Source organism: Equus przewalskii, chromosome 13 (assembly GCF_037783145.1).
Source record: "Equus przewalskii isolate Varuska chromosome 13, EquPr2, whole genome shotgun sequence".
NCBI classification, from domain to species: Eukaryota; Metazoa; Chordata; class Mammalia; order Perissodactyla; family Equidae; genus Equus; species Equus przewalskii.
This window is the reverse complement of record NC_091843.1, coordinates 44,005,758-44,030,308: the sequence shown is the minus strand read 5'-3', so window position 1 is coordinate 44,030,308 and position 24,551 is coordinate 44,005,758. Positions and strand designations below refer to the sequence as shown.

Sequence of the window (24,551 nt, the reverse complement as noted above, 5' to 3'; positions counted from 1 at the left end):
ACATCTGTGCTCATCTTCCTCTATTTTTTTCTGTGTGGGTTGCCTGCCACAGCATGGCTTTGATAAGTGGTACATAGGTCCATACCTGGGATCTGAACCAGCGAACCCCAGGCCACCGAAGTGGAGCACACAAACTTAACCACTACACCACTGGGCCAGCCCCTGAAAATCTAGAATCTACTCATAGACATGTGAGAGGCATTATATGTCCAGATAGGCTCCTATCCCCAGACAGCCCTGGCCCTGCATCATTTATGGCATACGAGGCACTGGAGATAGAGTGAAAAGAAGACACAGTTGTAGTCTTCAGAAAATTCCCAAATTTGTTGGGGCGACAGGTGTATTTAGATGAATAAACATATGTAAAATTAAAGCTGGGTTAAATAGTGGGGAAGAATGGCACCTAGTGTGAAGAGAATGTATACCAGTCCTGATTTAGTCAGAGAAGTATCCATGAAGCAGTGACATTTAAGCCGAGTAATAGTTCAATAGGAAAAGAAATGTGATTCAGAGATGGGAGGACATTCCATGTAGAGGGAAAGGCATGTGCAAAGGCACTAAGGAGAGAGGAGGCCAATATGGCTGGAGTATAGAGGGTGAGAGATAAGAGAGAAAGCTGGAGAGGAATGCGTTATTCTAAGATTGTCATTATTCTAAGAGCATTGGTTGTTATTGTGGAAAAGGAGAGTCACATGATCGTATTTGGGTCTTGGAAAGATGACTCATGTTGCATCATGGAGAACTGTTTGGAAACTGGCCAGATGAGATGTGGTCAGACAGGTGACTATTGCAGAAATACAGAGAAAGTTCTTGGTATCTTGGACAGAGTGACTTCCCTGAAGATACAAGAAGAGAATCTAGATTCACGAGGTAGTTACTAAGTAAAATAGATTGGAATTGGTGATGAGGGTGAAAGGAGAGCAATGACCTTAATGGTATATTAAGGATAGTAACTCTTGATGTGGCCTCATTATTACAAAAAGCACTTTCCCAATTTATTGTTTGCTTTTTAATATTATGTATGGTGCTTTTGATATGGAAATATTTTAATGTTAATGTACTATTCAAATCTATTATTTTTTTATTTATATTTTTTGTTTATACTTTTGTTTTTCCGTAGAAAAGACTTCTTCACATGCTTAGAAAATGTAAATATTTACCTACATTTTCTTCCCATTCTTTCATAGTATTTTTTCTTTTTGTAGGGGGTGGCACTAGTAGGATTTAAGTCTTTAATGCATATATATGTATATACATATATGCATATATATATACATATAAACATACATGTATACATACATGAATATAATTTATTCAGTATAAGATGTGAAGAAGGTAAGGATCTAAATTTATTTTTTTCCTTGTAAATTGCTAATTGTCCTATAACTCATATTTTAAATTGTGATTCCAGTTATTTGCCTTTTTGTCAAGTATTTTTCACAATGATGTGCCACTGAGATTAGCCCTACAAAGTATAAAAAATTAGACATGATATTCATGTGAAGATTTTAAGTGATCTGTTAAAAAAAATTAACGCTGTAAATATTATGTAAAATAAATTTTAAATGCCCTCCAGTATTGGGAGCAATAGTGTTGAAAACAGACTCTTGAAAACAAATCCAGAAGCTAGTATGATTTGCAATGTATAGTTTTCCTTGTTTGTAAAATACGACTTTTTAATTCCTTAATTGTACTATTCATAGTTGTATTCCTCAACACACCTTTGCCTTTTAGGACTAAAATAAGTCATTTATTTTATCTGCTCAGATAGAAAAATTTTAAAAACTCCTTTTAATTCATTTTGAAAGATAACTGTGCAGACTTGAAACCCAGATTATCCTTTACTCTTTTACTAAAGCTAATGCGTGCACTGTGAAACTTAACTGGTTCTCATGAAATATTTTATTAATTCTTAATATAAATTACCCCTTTCTCTTGTGATGACTTTGTATATGAGAAACAAAAATGAGCTATACCAGTCTCCACGAAGGAAATGTCAGTGTAATTAGAAAGGTCAAAATGACTGGAGCCATTGTATTTTCATTTCCAGAAAACTTGACTTTTAAAAGATTAAGCTTCACTTATTTTTAGTTAGCGACATCTTGGAAACACGTACCTGTTAATTAGAGCTGTGATTCCGTCCATTCCCACAGCAGTGCTGTGCCCATGCAGAAGTCTACAGCACTATAATTAGGAATTTTCTTCTAAGAAAAACATTATAATAGACATCCTGCCATGCTTATGTTATTTTAATTGGGTGGTTAGCTCTAGGGATCTTCATAATTTATCATAAAACTTTAATGTTAATAAAATCAGCTGGAGGGAAGCACTACTTATCTCCTTGATTACACCATAAGGAGTAGGATCTTAATTTGAGCCATTCTTCCAATCTTCCTCTTTTTTTTTTTTCGGCTTGAAGAATATCAGCCCTGAGCTAATGTCTGTGCCAATCTTCCTCTATTTTGTATGCGGGATGCCTCCACAGCCTGACTGATAAGCGGTGTAAGTCCGTGCCTGGGGTCCAAACCCGCTAACCCAGGCCGCCAAAACGAAGCATGTGGAACTTTAACCACTCCAGCCACAGGGCCAGTCCCGATTTCATCTCTTTTTTTAAGCTAATGAGAGCAAAGAATTTAAAGTGGAGCAAGAGATCTAAGCACTGTAACACAGTGCTTCACCAAGTGTTTCCTGTGACCCATGTGAAAGAAAAATTACACAGGACAGAGTTAAACAGGCAAGGAAGACTTTATTCAAAACCATTGCAGCAGAGGAGAGACACTGAACTCAATTATCGCTGTAATAAAAGGCAAGAGAGTTTTTAAGCGCTGGGGTGAGCTAGTGAAAAAGTACTAGAGGACTTCAGCAGGGACCTTGGTCAATGTGACTAGGCTAATCAGAGCTTCTGGAAGTTAGGTTCCTGCCCTCCCAGAGACTGAGAGATAGGTGCTCTGTCTTTCTTGGTGATTACATTTCAAAGGGATGGCTCCCAGGTTCCTGAGAAAGACATTCCTGGATTGTAAAACTGGCAAGAGGCTGGAAGGAGATTTACATCTCGGAGGAGCAGAGGAAGAATTTACAATTATAGGTTTTCTAAAGTAGATGCTCTAAGAAAAGGGAGGTCAAGGACCTATAGTCAGGAAGAAACCTGTCTAAAGTTTAGTCAAGCAGAAGAGAACGTCAAGGTCATCTTGGTCACCCATTGGTGGACTATGAGATTTTACCTGATGATCTGGAACTGATCTAAAAGTACAAGTCTTTTCTAAGAGGCAAATGATATACAATCTTAAAATCTTTAAACATTATGTATAACTGAAGGTTACTCATTATTAACCTACTAAATTAGGTATTCGTGTATAGCTGGAATGTCTTTGCAATCTGCCTTAGAGTGCAAGAAATTTCACCATCAAAGTTTACTAAACAATAATGATGGTGACATCTATTGAGTATTTAATCTATGCCAGACACTGTTTTAAGTATGTTTTATATAATGTAGAGAACAGTCCAGGAGCTCTTCTTTTCCCAGAAGTTGTGATTTGTCCAAGGTCAGCCTGGGAATGAAAGAGCAGATCTCAAAACAAGGCCTATGACTCTGTGACTCCAGAGCCAGGATCTTAGCCCAAAATAGACACACATGAGCACAAGCTGAAAGAATGACAGAGGAACATGCAGGAGAGGTTCGTTTTTCTTTCCTTTAAGTAATTGAAATGTCCCCCCAAAGCCAGGCCTAACTCCACACCACTTTAACAATTCCTACATTAGCCTTAGTTTTTCCTGTTTCTTGAGTGAAAGACTCTCTTGCCTCCATGCAGGTGGCAAAGGCCTCGTTGGTAGCTTTGCTTTCATTCTCTTTCACCATGGTCTCTCAGCAGCACTTCATTTATTTGTGCAGAAATTATTAGTGTGACAGAGCCCAGCCTGATTTAGAATCAGCTTAGACTCCTACAATCATTTCACATTCCAGTGGCACAAAGCAGGAGTGATGATGGGTGTCCTCAACCTTTCTCCCTGCTTGGATGACTACATCAATTATGAAAATAGTAAAGAGATGTATGACCACCATCAGTCATGGTACAACTGCAGGTCACTACTTAAGTAAGATATAACAGCTTTAAGATATGTGCCAAATCTTGTACAACACAGATGGGTAAAGTCTTCTGTTACATTTTACTGTTTAACTTAAAGAGACATTTAGAAGCCTGGGAAAGAATGCAGAATGCTGAGAATTTTCTATTCGGGAATTAAAGTTCTTACAGTAAATGGTTTGATCTCTGTTTTGGTTACCAACTAGTTTTAGGGGAAATATGTTAATTTATTAAAAGTTACTTATCAATATTTTATTAAGTGTTAGGCCCAGGCTACTCTCTGGGAGCAGGCCACCTAGAAAGGCATATGCTCCAGTAAAGCAGCAAGTATAATGTGGAATCATTAGTGCAATGAGCACTTGTTGGAATTATACAGCTCTTTATAAATGTGTGTATTTAGTGCCTGTCTCTTCCATTAGGCAGTTAACTCCAGGAGGGCAGGGATCCTGTTTCTTTTGTTGCTCTATCCATAGCAACTGACACATTTTAGAAGCTCTCTGATAGTTTGAAATGAATGAATGTCATTCATTCTTCAAATAAAAGAGGCAGCCAAAACGTTGGGGAGGATTGGGTCAGGAAAGCTTTGGTCAGGGAGAGTTATTGACAGAAATTGTCATATTGTCATAGAATCTATTATGTTATCTTTCTCATGTTTTCGATGTTTATATTAATTGAATTCCACTAGCTTTCTTGAGCATCTACTATGCACATGGCACTGCGCTATGTTCTCCTCCCCAACTTATCCAATAAGACCGTACTCTGTAGAGCCAGCCCTGATGGCCTAGTGGTTAAAGTTCAACGCCCTCACTGCTTTGGCAGCTGAGTTCATTTCCCAGTCATGGAGCCACACCAGCCATCTGTCAGTTGCCATGCTATGGGGGCAGCTCACATAGAAGAACTAGAAGGACTTCCAACTAGGATATACAACCATGTACTAGGGCTTTGGGGAGGGGGAAAATAAAACTACTCTATAATGTACTGACAGCTGTAAGTCCATTTTCTACGTAATGAATATGGAATTTTCACTCTTAAATATTGAGAATATAATGTCTTTTCATTTCAAAGTATGTTTGAACATAGATTATCTACTGATGTAAGAAACTGCACGTAAACCAATTAACATTGAACACCACATAATGGCCAAAGGCTCCTTCTGTTTGTTGGAAGGTCATCAAATTTTAGCTTCTTGCAAAGAGCACTCCAAATTGCCCGGAAGGTTACTATGGGCACGTTACTGATAATCACTAAAAATTGTCATGTAGCCAAAGTCCATAATTGCAGAAGTATATGTCATTCTTTAAACAGAATATCTTAAATTTGCCCCAATCCTTATCTGCCCCATTCTTATACCTTCTGGATTAGTGGATGACCTGATGGTCATACAGAATTAGATAAACTTATGATAAGTCTTTCATGAGGTTAAATGACTGGTTGCTTGAATTTGGGGAGAATGGAAATGAAAAATCAGCCCCAGAAAATCTTTAACTTTAGCTTTAGCACCTTTAGTTAAATAGGAATCGACTTGGAATTTGAAAGCTCTCCTAACCGGAATAAAACCTATGAATTAGAAAGGTCTTTGTCTCTTTTTTTACTTGGAAAGTGAGGTGTAATTTTATGCATGATCAGTGCCATCATATAGTCGAGACACTTCCTCCAATGGATACAGTACATTCATTAATTGTATTAATGTCTTTCAAAATTGTGTGGCAACCACTATCTTTACATTTTGTTTTTCAAAGTCTTGAAAGCCTAGTTTGGAAGCGATAACCGCCCTCCTTCTCATTGTCTCTCAATTATGGTGTGGTAATTAAATCACCAGTGAAGGGGGTAGTCAAGTATTGCATGAATAAAGGCTGTGTGCAGGTTTGCAAAGTGGCAACTTGAAAACCTCTTGAAATTCTTCTTTGCCTGTTCTCTGTAATAAATTGTGAGTAGAAAAAAAGGTTTAAGGAAATAGTGAATACAAAAAGCTACTTGACAATTTACCAAAAATTTAAAAACATCTACAGGAGGAGTGAATTGTGTAGGTTTCCACAATCATTCACTGTTATCTTAGTTATACATCAGGAAGCGTCTATATGGTCACTGCTTGAATGTAGCTGTGTCAGGCTGAATCAGGCAAATTTATGAGCCGTCAAGTTCAATGATTAGTGTTTTTTTATTGGAGTATGATTTTATTTCTAACAGGGTAACTTTGAAGTATTTGGGTTTATTTAAACTAACAAATGATTATGTGCCATGATACCGTTATAAACTGAAGTCTGATGAGCTTAGTGATTTCTTTCTGATTTTAAATCTCTTTGATATTTGCCTAAGATAGTGTGTGTCCAGAATATACCCAGCTGGGAGATCTATATCACATGCTTATTTTCTATGTTGTCTGAAAGTATTTTTAAACTGTAGAGAATATATACTAAGAAAACTTCATCGCATGTAAGAGTTAGTATCTGGAAGCTATTTTCTGTGTTGTCTGGCAGGTTTTTATTTTTTTTAAACTAGAATAGCTAGCGAAATGAAATGTAACAGGAAGAAAAGTACCAGTTTTCAAGGTACACATTGCCCATATGAGATTGTTGTTTGGATTTCAACCAAGATTAAACTAGCTAGTTAAACAGAGGCACATCCTACAGAGCGTTGGTGCAGAGCTGAAATTAAAACGTATCAATTTGTCAAATCGTTTCTGACAGGATTCCTTTGATTGCAAGTGACAGAATCACAGGTAAACTGCCTGAAATGGAGAAGAAACTACTGTCCTAGGAAACTAGAAAGTCTGAGGGTGGTCTGCCCTGAGGCACAGCTCAGTGCTCTGTTTAGTGCTCTTAACAGCACTCAGTCTTTCTTGTATCATTTCTCTGCCCTTGTCTGGGTGGCAAGGTCTGCTTTTCTTTCTGTGAGATTAGAATGTACAAAATGTGAGCCTGTAGATAAAGTGAACCATTTTTTACTACAATGAGAGAGATCTTGCCCATGAATGAAGCTAATCAGGAATAAACCATTTATAACAAAGTATATTAATTGGCCAGACTGTGATTTGTATTTCCATCTAGAAAAGGTGATGATCATGTGAAATAAAAGGAAAAGAAATTTTTTTATCATTTTAATCTTTTTTTTTTTTCCTGAAGAAGATTCACCCTGAGCTAACATCTGTTGCCAGTCTTCCTCTTTTTGTATATGAGCCACCGCCACAGCATGGCCACTGACAAGTGGTATAGGTCCACTCCCGGTAACTGAACCCAGGCTGCCAAAGCCAAGTCTGCCAAACTTAACCACTAGACCACTGGGGCTGGCCCCATTTTAATCATTTTTAAGTGTGCAGCTCAGTAGTGTCAGCTATACTCACATTGTTGTGCAACAAATCTCTAGAACTTTTGCATCTTTCAAAACTGAAACTCTATACCCATTGAACAACTCTCCATTTCCCCTTCTCCCAGCCCCTGGAAACTACCATTCTGCTTTCTGTCTATGAGTTTGACTACTTTGGATACTTCATATAAGTGGAATCATACAGTATTTGTCTTTTTTGTGACTGGCTTCTTTCACTTAGATGTCCTTAAGGCTCATATATATTGTAGCATATGACAGGATTTCAAAAGGAAAGGGACATTTTAAGATTTCTTTACTTTAAAAAGATATCCAAGAACACAAATGCCCTCAGCCAATTTAAATTCATGAAACAAACATAAAGAAAGTTTATGGGACTAAAAATAAATGGAATTGTTCACTTAACATTTTTCAAATTCAAATTCATTCAAAACACTGGGCTTACCAAGAAAAAAAAAGCAACATCAGATCTGCAGCCTTTGGACTACTTTCAACACTGCTGCTTTAAGTATGCTTTGGGGTGATTTCTTTAAAAAACAAAAAGGAAATGAGAGAAATTTCCTCTTTTATTTCTTTGCATGTATTTTTTAATTAAAACTTTTATTTCGAAATAATTATTGGTTCACATACATTTGTGAAAAGTAATGCAAAGAAATTCCATGTACCCCTTAACCAGTTTCCCCCAATGGCAAAATCTTGTAAAACTGTATAGCTAAATATCTTAACCAAGAGATTGACATTGATATATCCACTGATCTTACTCGAATTTCTCCATTTTTGTTTGCATTTATGTGCATGTGTATGTGCACACATGTGTATTTAGTTCCATGCAATTTTATTACATGTTATACAGTGAATTTTTAAAGTAGAGTTTGTGGATTAAATGTGCTTATTTCCAAGGTGCTATTATTTTTATATATCTCAATAGCAAAATAGTGCTCTTAATTGTATGTAACAAACATACATACATGATGTGAAAAAGGGCATGTCTTATCTTAAACTAGCTCTTTGCTTTCAACAGCTTATTCATGCTATACCTTTTAACATTTTTTCATTCTCTTTATAATTATAGAATGATATATGTATTTTTTTTCCCAAACTCATATCTTCTCTTAATATTTAAAATTAGGTACTATTTTCGTTGTGTCATTATTACCAGACAAGTAGGACACACTTTAAGAAATTTACTGTTAACATCTGAAGACAGTAATTGGGGGAAAATAGTATGTTAATTTGAAAATTCACTATTCTGCTTGGAACCTTTATATTACTATTACTCTTAGAAAATTTTTTTAAAAAGCTCATTAGGCATTTGTATTAAGGGCAGTAAGACCCTCCATTTAGTTGTGTAGTGTTGCATAACTAAGTCAAAGAGAATAGAATGAGTTAAATATTTGTGAGACACCTTACCCAACCCTTAGGTACATCATCAGCATAATATTTACACCACTTCAGTGGTTTAGTATTTCCTATTCACCTGCATAAATTATTCTAATTTGCAGAGTCTGTACTTCCTAGAACAAGAATACCTCCTTTTCCCAAACCCTCCTTAATCTTATATATAAGAAGAGATTCAAAGAGAATTTTCTAAGTTAGAGGATCCTTTCTTTTTAAGAAAAATGGAGTGGCATAATGGGAACAAAAGAACTTGCACTAAACTGAAATAGCTTCTTTACACAAATAAATGAAGGAAATTTTCTCCTTCATAGAGAAAAATTAATGCAATTATTTTCTTAGTAGAGAGTTCAAAAGATGTTCATGAACAGCTTTCCAATAATGGCATGGCCTCCTATTTCCCCTTTGTTTCAATAAGGACCTCATGAAGACAATTGAGTTTTTTAGTTTTTAGATGATAATCTGAAATCAAATGATGGCTATGCTGAGCGTATTTGAATTACTTTCTAAGGAAAACTTAACCAAGGCCGTTCTCATTTACTCATTTACTCATTTATTCAATATCTACACTAATAATAATAATAATAATAGTAAAAACAAGTACCCATACAATAATAATAGCTAATTCTTATTATAATTCCTATTAATAGCAGTTACTATGTACCAAGTCCTCTTCTAAGTCCTGAATTGTTTCTCTCTAGTTCATTGTAACTCTTATTTCTATTCCATTTTTTTAGCTTTCCTAATTTCCATCTTTTCTATCCCTTACTGAACTTTCCATAGTGTCTATTCTTTTCCTTTCCTTCTGATTTTGTTTTCATGTCTGTGATAGTTTATTTTTCATTTCTTAGTTCTGTGAGCTGACATTTCATCTTACCATCACGTCCCTGAGGTCTTATATTTCTATTTTGCTGTTTTCAAAGATCGAGAAAAATGTTTCTTATGTTTTTAAAAACAGTTGCTTCATGTTTTCCTCAGTTCTATGGCTTATTTTTTGGAGTCGTGGGGGGGCTAGTTTTTCGTCTAGGCTTTTTTTCTTATAGAAACTCTGTGTTACTGCTGTACTATTTTTCCTTTTTTAGAAAACATACGTACCTCTGAAAAAATTACTTGTCCCTGGACAAGCCCTTCACCATAGATTTGTTTTGGCAGAGGTGTTTGTTACAGTCCTGGGCTTGCTGATTTCCAGAAAGAAAAGGCATCAGTCCTCTCTGCTGCCTCAGACTAAACCTACTTGAAAACATGGCTTAACTGTTTAATGCTTTGCTTTCTGTAGCTCCGTCTCTTCTACTTGTTGGAAACAGAACATTTCCATTAGGGACTTATTCTGCCAGCTCAGGCCACCTCGGTTACTGCACACACAGCTTTACACACAGAATAGGTTCTGTGCCCTGCATTGTCAGGCAGTATATTTTTCCTGGTTACTTCTGAGACCTACTATCCTCCAACCTTTTGTCACTGACATTGTTCTCCTTGGCCTTTCGTCTCCACTCGCTTCCAGATGATTCTGTTCAACCCCATCAGCTTTTGGAAATCCTACACATATTTTGTGACTATGTATTGTTCCAGTCTCTTCATTTTTAAAACTGGAGTTTGCTGTATTTTGTTTTTAACATTCCCTATGTCTTTTTAAAAATAGCCTTATTGAGGTATAATTTACAATCTGCAAAAGTCTCCCCTTGTAAGTGTCCAGTTTAATAATATTTAGTAGGGGCCAGCCTGGTGGTGCAGTGGTTAAGTTCACACATTCCACTTCAGCGGCCCAGGGTTCGCCGGTTCAGATCCCGGGTGCAGACCTACGCACCACTTGTCAAGCTATGCTGTGGCAGGCGTCTCACAGATAGAGTAGAGGCAAATGGGCATGGATGGTAGCTCAGGGCCAATCTTCCTCAGCAAACAGAGGAGGATTAGTGACAGATGTTAGCTCAGTGCTAATCTTCCTCAAAAAAAAAAATAATAATGTTTAATAAATTTGTTTAGTTGTGGAACCATTACCACAATCTAGTTTTACAAACTTTGCATCGTTCCAAAAGTTACCCTGTGCCTATTCGCAGTCAGCTCCTTACTGTTTCCTTGAAGATTTTAATTGTTGAAATGGAATTCCTTTATTTACGTAGCTGTGATCTTTCCAAAAGTTACCTACACTATGTTTTCATTATTGATAAATCTAAGGGGGAAACGGAAGTCTAATATAGTAGAATATTAATAATAACATACATTCATATCTTGACATTTATTCTCCCACTCTCTGATTTTCATAATAGATTTTTCTATAGCTTCTCAGATGATTTCCTTCTCAGGAGGTGAGATTTTGGGTGACACACTTACAGCCCCGGTGTCGGTCAGGACACGCTGATCTTAACTGCTGCTGTAATTTTGTTAGCATAAAATTATCTCCCTCCTTTCAGTGGAAGGATCTGGAGGTACCACGAAATCAATTGAAAATTCTGAAACGGAGAGGAAGCCAATTTAAATTAGAGTCCCTGAATGATTTCAAACGAGCTAATATAACTTTAAAAGTAAATTTTACACCTTCCCTTAAAACAGTTTTGCGACGTTCAGAATTTAGTGTGATAAGTAGCAAAACTGGCTGCTTATTCTAGTTTCCGTTGTAATCTCATTACTCTCAGTAGAGCCTTGTTTAGGTCCCTTAACCCTCTTGAACCTTGGTTTCCTGAAATCCTCACAGTAATTCATCTTTCTTGTAGTGAAATGTTGAGGACTTCAGTGAGGAGGAGGTGCCTCATTGGCGTGTTAGACACATTGAAGCCCTGAGAGTATGTGGCCAAATTATAACTGTTCCCAAGCATTTTGAGAAATGAACAAAGATAAGCAAGCCAACTAAAGCATGCTGCTCTCGTTCTCTGAAAAATCCTAGCTAAAAGAGCAGTCTCAAGAGGAGGTTGAGAAATCCTTGAACTGTTATTTATACATAGTTATCATTTACTGAGTGTTTTCTTTTTTTTTTTTTGCTTGAGGAGGATTTGCCCTGAGCTAACATCTGTGCCAGTCTTCCTCTATTTTGTATGTGTGTCTCTGCCACAGCATGGCTCACAAGTGGTGTAGGTCCATTCCCAGGATCCAAACCTGTGAACCCGGGCTGGCGAAGTGGAGCGCACCAGACTTAACCACTAGACCATGGGGCCAGCCCCTATTGTTTTCTATGTGACAGACATAATGCTAAGCATTGTATATATTTTTTCTTATTGATCAATGTTTCAATATACATTGAGGTAGTTAGTATTTTCCCTTTTATAGATAAGGAGACTGAGATTTAGACAGATTGGATAGGAAATGGCTTGGAAGTGCTAAAGCAAGTACTCAGATCCAGATCTGGCTGACATCATAGCCAGGCTCTTAAATATTCTCATGTCTGTCCTATATAGCTTGAACCTCTCTGCATAAAAATGTAGAAAATTTGGATATGCTGTATTCTTCTTGATGGAAAATATGACATAAATTCAAGGTGTTCTCATCATTGCTGCATTACGTGGAGTATGCATGAATGTGCTATTTTTAAGGATTGTCCCCATCACTGTCTTTGCATGTAATATTTCTGCAAAGGGCTACATTAGAAGGACAAGCACTATAGGACAGCTTGGGTTATAATGAAGTGAGTGATGCAAGTTAGTTAAACATTTCAATACTAAGATATTATTTGTTCTATAACAAAAAGTCACCTTTATCAAATTGTGCTGTATTAGTCACTTCAGTATCACCAAAGGAGCCAGATAATCCTGCCGTTTAACAGCTTGCCTCTGAGCACGGTTTCCTATTTAGCTTAGCATGTTCCCTTTTTCTTACTAATGTAAAGCATGCCTTAAAAAAGAATAGTTTCAAATAGCCAATACTTTTTAGAGGTGGTATAATTAGTAGTCTATATGTAATCAGAAATATATTTTTTTTTACCTTCTTGCATACAAACAAAAAAGATCCATGGAAAATTACATAAAGTAAAATATTGAAGCAGTCTCAGGTAAAAAATAATGACACTACAAAAATGGAGCTATAACAGCCCACTGCAAATTATGGACTTAATTTGATTTCATATTGATCCAAGTTAAAAAATAAATTGGCATATGTTTTCAGAAAAAAATATTGGATGCAACTGAACTGCTGTGTCTTGAATCAAGTCTAAAATCCTTCTCAAAATATCTACTGTTATATTCTTCAAAGTCAAATGATGTTGATTTGAAAGTCCTTTTGAGTGTAGAAAAGGAACCAGCTGAAACACTAGAGATAAAGAATCTGCTATGGTGTTGGTCTTACTCCTGTTAGGTCATCTTCTCTAGGAAAACTTCCATGATGCTCTCTCTCTCTCTTCCACCCACATAGCCGTACACGTTTATGTACATACACATCAGAAAAACCTACCTAATTCTAATGCATGTGTATGCATACTTTTAAAATATTTTATTAATTGGAGTATAATAGACCAACATATCTTAAGCAGCAGTTCAATGAATGTTCACAAGTTGAATGCATACATGTAACCATGACCTGGATCAACAAACAGAACACTACCAGCACACTAGAGCTTCCTGCCCCTTTTCTTGACTTGATCACTGCTCTAATAGCTAACAGCATAGTTAGCCTTACCTGCTTCTGAATTTCCTATAAATAGAATCAAATAAAATGTATTCTTTTGTATATGGCTTCTCTCACTTGTTTGTAAGATTTGTCCACATTGTTGTGAGTAGTAGTATTTCATTTATTTTAATTGATGTGTTGTTTTCCATTATATAAATTTTCCCATACTTAGTTTTCTATTCTACTCTTGATGTACATTTGGGTTGCTTTCAGTTTTGGAGTATTTTGAATAATGCTGCTATAAAATTCTTACATATATTTTTAGGTGTGTGTTTGTGTTTGTATTGGGCATGTATCTAAGAGTAGAATCACTGAGTCACAGAGAATGTATAGTCATTTTAGTTGATACAGTTTTCCACAATGATTGAACCAAGTTACATTCTCACCAACCAGGTATGAGAGTTCCAAATCTTGGCAATGCATTAGCAGTTGGTTTAGTTTTAGCCATTCTTGTAGGTTCATAATGTTGTCACATTTTGACTTTAAATCGCATTACCCTGGTGATGAATGAGCTAGAGAATGTTTTTGTATGTTTATCAGGTATTTGCATATTCTCCTTTGTGAAGTGCCCATTCAGGTTTTTTTTCCCATTTTTCAGCTGGGTTTTCCTTATTCCTTACTAATTTGTACAGGTTTTTTTTTTTTTTATTGTGGGATGTAGGGGCTCAGTTTTTACTTTTTTCCATATGAATATCCAACTGACCTTGTATTATTTACTGAAAAGACTTCCCTTTCTCCACTCTCAAGTGTCGTGTTTGTCATAAGTCACCTGATAAGTCTTAAGTCATGAGTAGGTTCATTTATGGATTATTTTGGTCCTTTGTTCTATTTGTTAACCCTTGTACCAATATCTTACTGTCTAAATTTCTGTAACTTTTTATCCATAGTATATCTTTTTTAAGATTATCTTGAATATCCTTGACTTTTCATTTCTATATAAATTTTAGAATCAACTTATTAATATCAACAGTAATATTTTCTTTTCAAAAAATGGTAGGATTTGTATTGGAATTGCGTTGAATCTATATATCCAATTGGGGAGAGTTGGTATCTCACAGTGTATTCCAAAGAAAGTATTTGTAAATGTATTCCAGTCATATATAAAGAGGATAATATGTCAGGATCCTTATGAGTTCAGTCAAAGAGTACAGTAGTGGTTTAATATTAGAAAATCAATCAGTGCAATTCACCATAACAGAAAAAAGAAGTGACATCGCATAATCTTAATGGATACAGAAAAAACATTTGATCAACTTCAAAATTCTTTCATGATAAAAACTCTTAGCAAACTAGAAATAGAAAGGAACTTCTTTAATGTGTTAAAGAGGAATATTGCCAGCTTCTTCCCTGACTCTGGGATTGGAACAAGGATTCTGATTCTGCTATTCCACATTTTATTGAAGGTGCTGACAGCAACAAGAAAACTAACTCAGACTTTTTTCTTAATAGCTGGCTTCTGTAGGGCGAGAGTTCCAAAAGACAAGAAGCAGCAGCTGCCAATCTAGAAACTGGCAGCGTCACTTCTACTGTGGTCTGTTAAAGTAGTCACAGAGTCACGCAGATTCAAGAGAAGAGACATAGACCTCACCTCTCAATGGGAGGAGAGCCGGAATTTATCACCACAAATCTGCCACAAGTTCTTACATGTAGGAGCTATTTATTTTTTGCAATAAAATTTGATATCTAGCCTTGGTGGGATAAACATGAGCTCTAGCTGGATTGAATATAAAATTATGAGTCATTAATTTGCCTTCCTGGGGTCTTCCTAGGCTGTGCTCTGCTACTTTTCAGCATTGATGTTGCTATGGAGAATGTTGTGGCAAGATTCATTCTTTTTCTTCTTACAGCCAAAGTGGGTTTTGTTTGTTTATTTTCCTTTGTTTCTCTTCACCTAATAGCACATAGATGTATATCTACCTTTATTTTAAGGAAATATACATGTTTTTTATCTCCTTTAATATATATCCGTACATATTAAATATGTATTTAAATTTTTAAATGTTACATATATACATTTTTATATATGTATGCATATGGATATATATATCTTTCCAAACTTTTATTCTCTTTTTTATATTTCTAGTATTCTGCTAAATTTTTTCAAGTCTCTTTTTCCTACGTTTTCCACAAATCTCACTTCATGCTTCTTGTAATGTGACTATCAGTGGTTTTATTTATCTTTAAGCTTATTTATCTTTTCCTTGAGTCATTTTTTTGGAGATTGTATTTTAATTTATTTGATTTGTTTATAATTTTTGCCTGTTTTGGATATATATGCTTAAGTTTGCCATATTCCTTTCCTCCTTGTGCATCAATATATTTGCGGATATCTCATGCTGCTGCTGCCGCTGGCAATTGTCCTCCTCCTCCTCCCCCTCCTCCTCCTCCTCCATTCTCCCTTATCTTAGAGGGTGCGATGGAGGTTTCTTTACTGCCTGGAAGAGGAAGAGGAGTCAGCTAGCACTTTGAAGTCTGATCTTATAACTCGAGTTTTCCTCATTTTCGTTTCTGCCTGAGGTAGTGAGCTTCTTCTAGACTAGCAGAGAGCCTTTCTGGTTCAGAAGGATGTCAAGCATGTCTAATTTTGGATATGATCCTTCAGGTCAGTAGTGTAGATCAATCTAGTTTCTGTTCCATCTTACCTTACCAAGAACTTACTCTGTAAAGATGATATATCAGGATACTGAATAAAATTTACATCTCCTATGGGGCTGATTTGGCCTTCCAAGCAACAGGAATTGGGTTTACTCCTCAGAGAACCTCCCTATTTTGAAAAGTCCATGCTCTACCCGCTCTTCCTCTCCATCACAATGATTTATTATGGGGCTATGGGTATATTCCAGTCTTGTTTTCTTTGATATTTGGGGTTGATTTTAGAATAAATAGAGGGACAAAGATTCTTTTCTTCAAAACATATACCTGGTGGTTAGTATGCAGTATTTGCATATGAATTGACAGGTGGTTAGTTTGTCGTATTTGAGCATATGAATTTGACATTTTAAAACCATTTTCATTTCTTTTTTTTTTTAAAAAAAAGATTAGCACCAGAGCTAACAACTGTTGCCAATCTTTTTTATTCTCCCCAAAACACTCCCCCCGCAGGGCATAGTTGTATGTTCTAGTTGTGAGTGCCTCTGGTTGTGGCATGTAGGACACTGCCTCAGCATGGCCTGAGGAGCAGTGCCATGTCTGCACCCAGGATCTGAACCGGCGAAACCCTGGGCCACTGAAATGGAGCGCACGAACTTAACCATTCGGCCATGGGGCCAGTCCCCATTTTCATTTCTTTTAAATATAAATTTTACAAGTCATTTTTGTTATGAAATACCATGTAACTAATTTTTATTAATTTTTTTTTGGGGGGGGGAAGCTTAGCTTTGAGCTAACTGCTGCCAATCCTCCTCTTTTTGCTGAGGAAGACTGGCCCTGAGCTAACATCCGTGCCCATCTTCCTCCACTTTGTATGTGGGACACCTACCACAGCATGGCTTACCATGCGGTGCCATGTCCACACCCGGGATCCAAACCAGTGAACCCCAGGCCGCCGAAGCGGAACGTGCGAACTTAACTGCTGTGCCACCGGGTCGGCCCCAGATTTTTATTAAATATTTTAATTAAATGTTTTAGATTTTGCTTTATTTCTTTCTAAATTTATTCTAACCTCCTGATTTCTTTTTACTTTTCAGATGCAGCAACTGTTCCATGAAAATTACGAACACAATCGGAAGGGTTATATCCAAGACCTTCACAATAGCAAAATCCATGCAGCCATAACACTTCATCCCAACAAAAGGCCTGCCTACCAATACAGGCTTCATAATTACATGCTCAGTCGCAAAATTTCTGAACTTCGTTACCGTACCATCCAGCTCCACCGGGAGAGCGCTCTGATGAGCAAGCTCAGTAACAGTGAGGTGAGCAAAGAGGACCAGCAGCTGGGAGTAATGCCTTCTTTCAATCACTTCCAGCCTCGAGAGAGAGATGAAGTGATAGAATGGGAGTTCCTGACAGGGAAGCTCCTTTACTCGGCATCTGAGAACCAGCCTCCTCGACAGAGCATCAACAGCATCCTGAGAACAGCACTGGATGACACTGTGCTACAGGTGATGGAGATGATCAATGAGAATGCCAAGAGCAGGGGACGGCTCATTGACTTCAAGGAAATTCAGTATGGCTACCGCAGGGTTGATCCCATGCATGGGGTGGAGTACATTTTGGATTTACTCCTCTTGTACAAAAGACACAAGGGGAGGAAACTGACTGTGCCAGTGAGACGTCATGCCTACCTTCAGCAGTTGTTCAGCAAGCCTTTCTTTAGAGAAACTGAGGAGCTAGATGTCAACAGTCTTGTGGAGAGTATTAACAGCGAGACTCAGTCATTCTCCTTTATGTCTAATTCTTTAAATATATTGTCTCCTTTTCAAGGTGCCAAAGAAATGGGAGGGCACAATGAAAAGAAAATACACATTCTTGTTCCTCTCATTGGCAGGTATGACATTTTCTTGAGATTCATGGAGAACTTTGAAAATACTTGTCTTATCCCAAAGCAGAATGTAAAGCTGGTCATCGTCCTTTTCAGTAGGGATTCTGGCCAAGATTCTGAGAAGCATATTGAGCTGATAAAAGAATATCAGAACAAGTACCCTAAAACAGAAATGACCCTGATCCCCATGAAGGGCGAGTTTTCCAGAGGTCTTGGTCTTGAAATGGCTTCTTCCCAGTTTGACAATGATACTTTGCTGCTATTTTGTGATGTTGACTTGATCTTCAGAGGAGACTTTCTCCAACGATGTAGAGACAATACAATTCAGGGACAACAGGTGTACTACCCCATCATCTTTAGCCAGTATGACCCAAAGGTAACCAATGGGGGAAATCCTCCCACTGATGATGACTTTGTCTTCTCAAAGAAGTCTGGATTTTGGAGAGACTATGGATATGGAATTACCTGTATTTATAAAAGTGATCTTCTGGGTGCAGGTGGATTTGATACCTCAATACAAGGCTGGGGACTGGAAGATGTAGATCTCTATAATAAAGTTATTCTATCTGGCTTAAGGCCCTTCAGAAGTCAAGAAGTAGGAGTGGTGCATATTTTTCATCCAGTTCATTGCGACCCTAACTTGGACCCTAAGCAGTATAAGATGTGCTTAGGATCCAAGGCAAGTACTTTTGCCTCAACCATGCAACTGGCTGAACTTTGGTTGGAAAAACATTTGGGTGTCAGGTACAATCGAACTCTCTCCTGACAGTCCAGGCAACACATGTTGCCTTTTTAAAGGGGAGTTTACCTCATTGTTGGTTGTTGTTATTTTTATTTTATTATTGTTATTTTTATTATAATTATTATTGTTATAATTTTATTGTGTTGTACTGGTCTGAAACTACTCTTGGTTGTCTTCCAAAGGGTGTTTGTTGACCTCAAGCAAGAAGAGTCTGCAGTTCACTGATATTTCAGATTTCTACTGAAGTCAACATATGTATTACTTTTCTATATCTTTATTTGAGATTGAGTTAAATTGTGGCAATCAGATGACTTTTGAAGCTCATTCATCATGAGAGACAGCTTAGAAGAATGTCCTCTTGGAGCTTAAAGATGCAATATCAATTTTTATTTTGTTTGTCAAATTCAATGTGATACAAATATTTACTGGTGAAAGGTACCACAAAAGTGCTTTATGCTTCCTATGGGGAAGGGACTCTGTAACATAAACTTGAGTTTTGTAATTTATACAAGGACTTAAATCTATAGACAATAATTTTCTTCATCTTTAGAATTTTTAAAGTAAATGAACACTTATGATTGTATGTTTATTTTTTAAAAAAAAGTTTTAAAATTTGAGGAGTTTTGTTCCACAAGCAACCGGTACTGGCTACCCTGGTCTTATGACAATTATGTACTCCTCACAACTGTCTGCTATAAATGCGAATGAACTTTATTTTCTCAAGGAAATATGATTTAATTAAATATTCATGTACATTTTAGAAATGAAACATTTTAGAAATAGCTTTATGAAACAATGTCCTTCATTTGCTGGCAAGAAGATAAAATATGACAGAACCTGGTTATTTATAATAAAACACAGGTATAACAGTATTCTTTTTCAAAAACACTGAAAAAGTTGTGTTGTTTCCTTTTAGTCACATTTGATATATTTCTTAGTGGTCATACTCACCAAAATGTGCTTGCTACACAGACTGGTAAGGTTAATAAGGGATTATGGGCGTGCTATGTGTATTATCATGCTTTAAATTCTAGTCTTCATAAGTGGTTAAATTGGGCAGTTTCCTTATTCAATAATTTACAATCCAGGCATGTAATCCTCCTCAATCTCTTCAACTTTCTGATCAAACTGAACCAAGAACAGGTCAGAAATAGCTTTTAATATGGGTTGGTAGATGGCTCAAAGATAAAAAAAATCAGTGGGGAAATTATGACTATAAAATTAATTTTACAATTATAATTTTGCAATCATATATACATAGGAAATTATCTCATTTAATTTCATTTATCGTTCTTTCTTAAAACCTAATCAGTGGTTTCCAGTTTGTAGAAAAACATAATCTCATTCAAGAAATTTAAGAGGAAATGCAGGGGCCGGCCCAGTGGCGCAGCAGTTCAGTTCACACATTCCACTTCAGCAGCCCGGGATTTGCCAGTTTGGATCCTGGGTGAAGACCTAGCACCACTTGTCAAGCCGTGCTATGGCAGGTGTCCCACAGATAAAGTAGAGGAAGATGGGCATGGGTGTTGGCTCAGGGCTAATCTTCCTCAAAAAACAAAAAAGGAGGAAATGGAAATTCATGCAAGAGGAACTCATGCAGGCATATTTTTTAAATTTTGTTTTGTATATAGGTAACACATTTGCATGGTTCCAAAATCAAATGAAATTTTTAAATGTCTACAGCTATCAGTCCCATGCCCCATCCACTCGATCTGCCCCTGACCACACATAACCACTGTTTTGGGTGGATGTACATTTGCGTGCATGTCTTTCCAGTTTCTTAAGCAAAAAGGATACTTTATTTTTTCGTCCTTTATGCACAAAATGTAGCATGTTGTACATACTGTTCTGCACTTTGATTTTCTTTATTTTTTTGACATCATTTATTTATCCTTTTTTTAATTTTAATTTTTGTTTTTATAACAGTGACATTGGATTATCACATTATGTAACTTTCAGATGTACTCTTTTTTCACACAATAAGACTAAAATCTGCATCAAAATTTATTTGAAAGCGATTGTTGTAAATTTTTACCATTATTTGGAACTGATTGCCAGGAGGCCATATGGCATTTGCCTTAGTGATGGATTCCTCACATAGTAACAATGTCTTTTAGTGAAGATATTCTAGGGGCCCTCAAAAAAATAACATTGCTTAATATTGGGACAAACATCATGGCACTCTCCTTGACTATAACATATAATTTTAATAATGTCAGATTCATTAGAAAGGAATTCATGGCACTTTTAGACATTAAAAATCTTGACAGGGCCAACAATTTACAATTGATCTCTGCTCTAATATTGTCTCTGGCCTTCACAAACCCTTACTTTAATAACTTATTTTCCTACATTACGTCAGTTAGCTCTTGCAGGTTTTATTTTCCTGAAGAGTGAAGGTATTAACATGCAGTAAAGATAGTCATTTGGGAAGATCTATTACTAAATAGTAATTATTAATGATTTTATTAATGAAGAAAAGAAATCAGGGTCTGCTCTTTTCTTTAACTTAGACAATTGAAGTAACGGAGAGTTTTACTGAGGAAGAAAGGTAAAGGCCTCATTTCAAACACCCCGAGTCTTCAAGAGTCCTGAGGCAGCTGCCCAGGGTTGAAGTGGCATTCTCCATTATACTGATGAAACAAGGGAAGGCAGAGATCTCATTTGAACTTAATTATTCATGTGCACACTATATTGAAATTAACGTAAGTGCATTTAAATTCTATTTTATAATTTTGCATTGAGCTTTCCTATTTCTTTTTAAGGCACCGCAATATTTGCTGACTGAAAATTTATTGGAATTATCCTAGTAAAATTAAGAGTGTTTTTCTCTCTGTGTAGTAGATACTACTTAAAATCTCTTTAAGGTTGAAGGGCAACACAATGTGAATGCAACCTAAAGCACAATATATGTACACTATTGGCATTACCCTTATTTGGACAGCTATGGATGTTCTGTTTAAATGCCACCCCAATAACAATTCCATCAAGCTTCAACATCATCTTATTGATCATCTGCTGTCCACTTAGCAGCACACTGTGCATTTTACTTGCGTTGTCCTTTTAAATGTAATCCTCACTACAGCTCTGAGGTGTTATTTTCTTCATTCAACAGCTAGGGAAACTGAGGCCATGAATGATTAAGTAACTTGCCCTGAGTTCGTACCATATATGGCATACTGTAGAGTTAAGATTTACATGTATTGCTGTCTGAATCTGAAGCACCTGTCTTTCCACTCTCACCCACGGCTTCTCAGTTGTTGGGGTGCTGTAGAAGACGAGGGGGAGCAGAGGTCTAGCTGACACCATGAACGCGTCTGATCCACCATGCAGCTCACTTCTGCTGTATGCTCATTCTGGACAGAGCTAAGTTTGGTGATGCTTTGCTCAGTTGGAGCCTCCTCGGGCTTTCCATCTCAGTCTTCCACCACTTTGCTAGCTCCCTCTGAGTAGCACTGTGTTGGGAAAGGGTTTCTTCGGTCTACTTGCTCACAAGTCTCTGGACCTCGGCCAGGAGGAAACAAGGCTCAGAATTCCTGACACCAGAAACAGTTCTTCTATATGTTCTCAGCCAGCTGAGTGCAGAAGCCATCTGCAGTGAACACCACCACGTCACTGCTGGACTATTTATGTCACTTTAATCATACAGACTTAGCATAAAGCAGCTTCGTCAGAGCTGAGATATTTCAGAATCTAAGAGTTGAGCCCATTGTGCATAGTTTATAGAAGGGGAACTACAGGAATGAAATACCCAAGTGTGTGAAGTCACAGTCCAACCAAGAGAAAAAACGCCCACTGGAAGTGTAAACTAGAAAATCCCTGTGTTTTTACCGTGAGAAAGCTGATGCCCAACTCTTGTCAGCAGCCCCACGGCTGGGCCCCTCTGATTTCCCATGGTTGCATTTTCCGATTAGCCCTAGGCAGTTCCTTCTTCCACGAGGAGGGCCCAGAAAATGAGGCCCCTTTCTAGCAGCTTGGGTTGCCCTGGCTATAGTGCTGCCAGGCCTTTTGAGCCAGGCCTGCCCTGTCCCAGAGAGAATAGCCTAGGCTAGATTTGGGCCTAGAGAGAGTTGGTATCTCCCCTCTTTACCACTCTCCACCTAACAGAAAATATGTTTAAGCAGGTAAAATATGTCAAGATGAGTCTCAAACAGCCAGTACAATGTCTGTGACTCTACATTGGCCATGATGATGAGATTCATATGGGAGAATGAAGGCATTGAAACACTTCACATTATATGACCAGGCTACCTTGCTCTCCCTACCACCTGCTCCTTTCTGAGTCACTGCATCTGTAGCCTGGCAAGTCATAGGAACTTAGTGTGCCTTACCCTAGGGATATCTCTGTCTAAAAGTGGCCTGCTAGTAAGGCAGGGAATTGTCTACTTAAACTCTCATTTGGGCTTATTAATGAAGGCATATCTCTTCAGGAAGTAGCCTGTGATATGGATATTACCACACAAATGGGCAAAATATTGTCCTAAGGGACCATAAAAGGAGCTGTTATCAGTTCTTAGTACTGCTGACTTGCCCTTACCTTCCCTATCTGCACTTTTATTAGCATCGTAATCATTGTCAAACATACAGTAAAGGTAGTCTGTCTGTGCTGAGTCCTGAAGTCTCCTAGGCCTTTAGTTTTCAAGCGGTAGAACAGTAGAGGCAGGATGGAATCCTGGAATGTGCCAGTGAAGCTCTGCCTGTGTGCCCCACAGCCTCACTCAGCCGCCAGCCATGCTGCCGTGGTTGACAAGACAGACGGTGGGGATGATGAGACATCAGCAGTGATTCATGCTCCCAGGTGGCAATACAGGCACATCTGCAGCAAGCAGCAAACCACCTGGCGCAGGCACAAAGATGCCGGGATATTCTAGTATTGCCTACAATTTGACATCCAATTGTCTGTTTCCCTCCTTCTTTCTCATGTCAGAAGCTGCCACGGTCTGCACCATATTTGGGATTCTAGTCCATGCAGGATTTTATTTCAATTGAAGTCAATCACTATGTATTAGTCCATAGGTTGGCATAAAAGCCAAGATCATTGAGTTTTGATTATCCATCATGCCCAGGTATACATTCTTGCTATTCCATTACCAGCCAACTTCAGTCTTTATTTATAGGATCAGTTCTGAAGGAACTGGTGTGTATAAGATTAGAAGGATAAAATTTTACTTAAAATGGACCTATTATATAAAAGAAAGACTTCAACAGAATTTTTTAAAAAAGCTTTTCTTTCCCCCTAGAATACTTGCTCTTATCTGTAATGCTAACCAATTAGCAAATATTTACTGAGAACTTGTTTGGGGACAATACTCAGGTAGAAACTCTAAGACTGCGAGAACACGCATCACCTGAAAGCAGACCTCCCCCTACTCCCAGGCCTCCTTCTGAGGGGCCGTTCTTCATCTTTATCTCAGTTCTTCCCCAACTCCTATCCCCTAAAGTCTCACACACGTCACATTTTCTTGTTCTATCCAAGTGAGGAGATGTGTATAAGCCAAATAGAATGTAAGATCTGTAGGTGAATTTCCAATACAGAAATAGGAACCTGCCTTGACTCTTATGTCTTGATTCTGGTATCAAGTGACCAATCTGACCTCAGTCAGAAATAACTCCAGGCCAAAAGTTCATGTAAAAATGAAAACAAATACCACAACCTTAGAATTAATAACTCTATGTATCTAACTTATTAAATATTCTGTCACCACAATTGGCCTCAAGTTTATTTCCCTTTTCTTTCCATACATACCAAAATGACTCCATACCTATTTCTAAAAGGAAAGTCTTTAATAGGTGATAAATAAAATGTTAAAGGCATAATACTAAGAAAATAAAAGAAAAAAGGCAGTGTGTTGTGGATCCTTGCATTATTTTCTTCTTTTTCACTTGCCTCCAAGTTTTTATGTCCTTCTAACATGCTGATGACCTACTTTTACTTTCA

General features: G+C 37.3%; 1 protein-coding gene across 1 annotated transcript in view; it reads left to right on the top strand.

Annotated features, from left to right (window-relative positions):
- Nucleotides 1–24,320, top strand: part of CHSY3 (chondroitin sulfate synthase 3) — a 244,790-nt gene extending 220,470 nt beyond the window's left edge. The window contains exon 3 of the mRNA XM_008516417.2: nt 17,075–24,320. Within this exon, the coding sequence (XP_008514639.2) occupies nt 17,075–18,637 (1,563 nt within the window). The 3' untranslated portion in view covers nt 18,638–24,320. The remainder of the gene's footprint in view (nt 1–17,074) is intronic.
- The last annotated feature ends 231 nt before the right edge of the window (nt 24,321–24,551 follow it).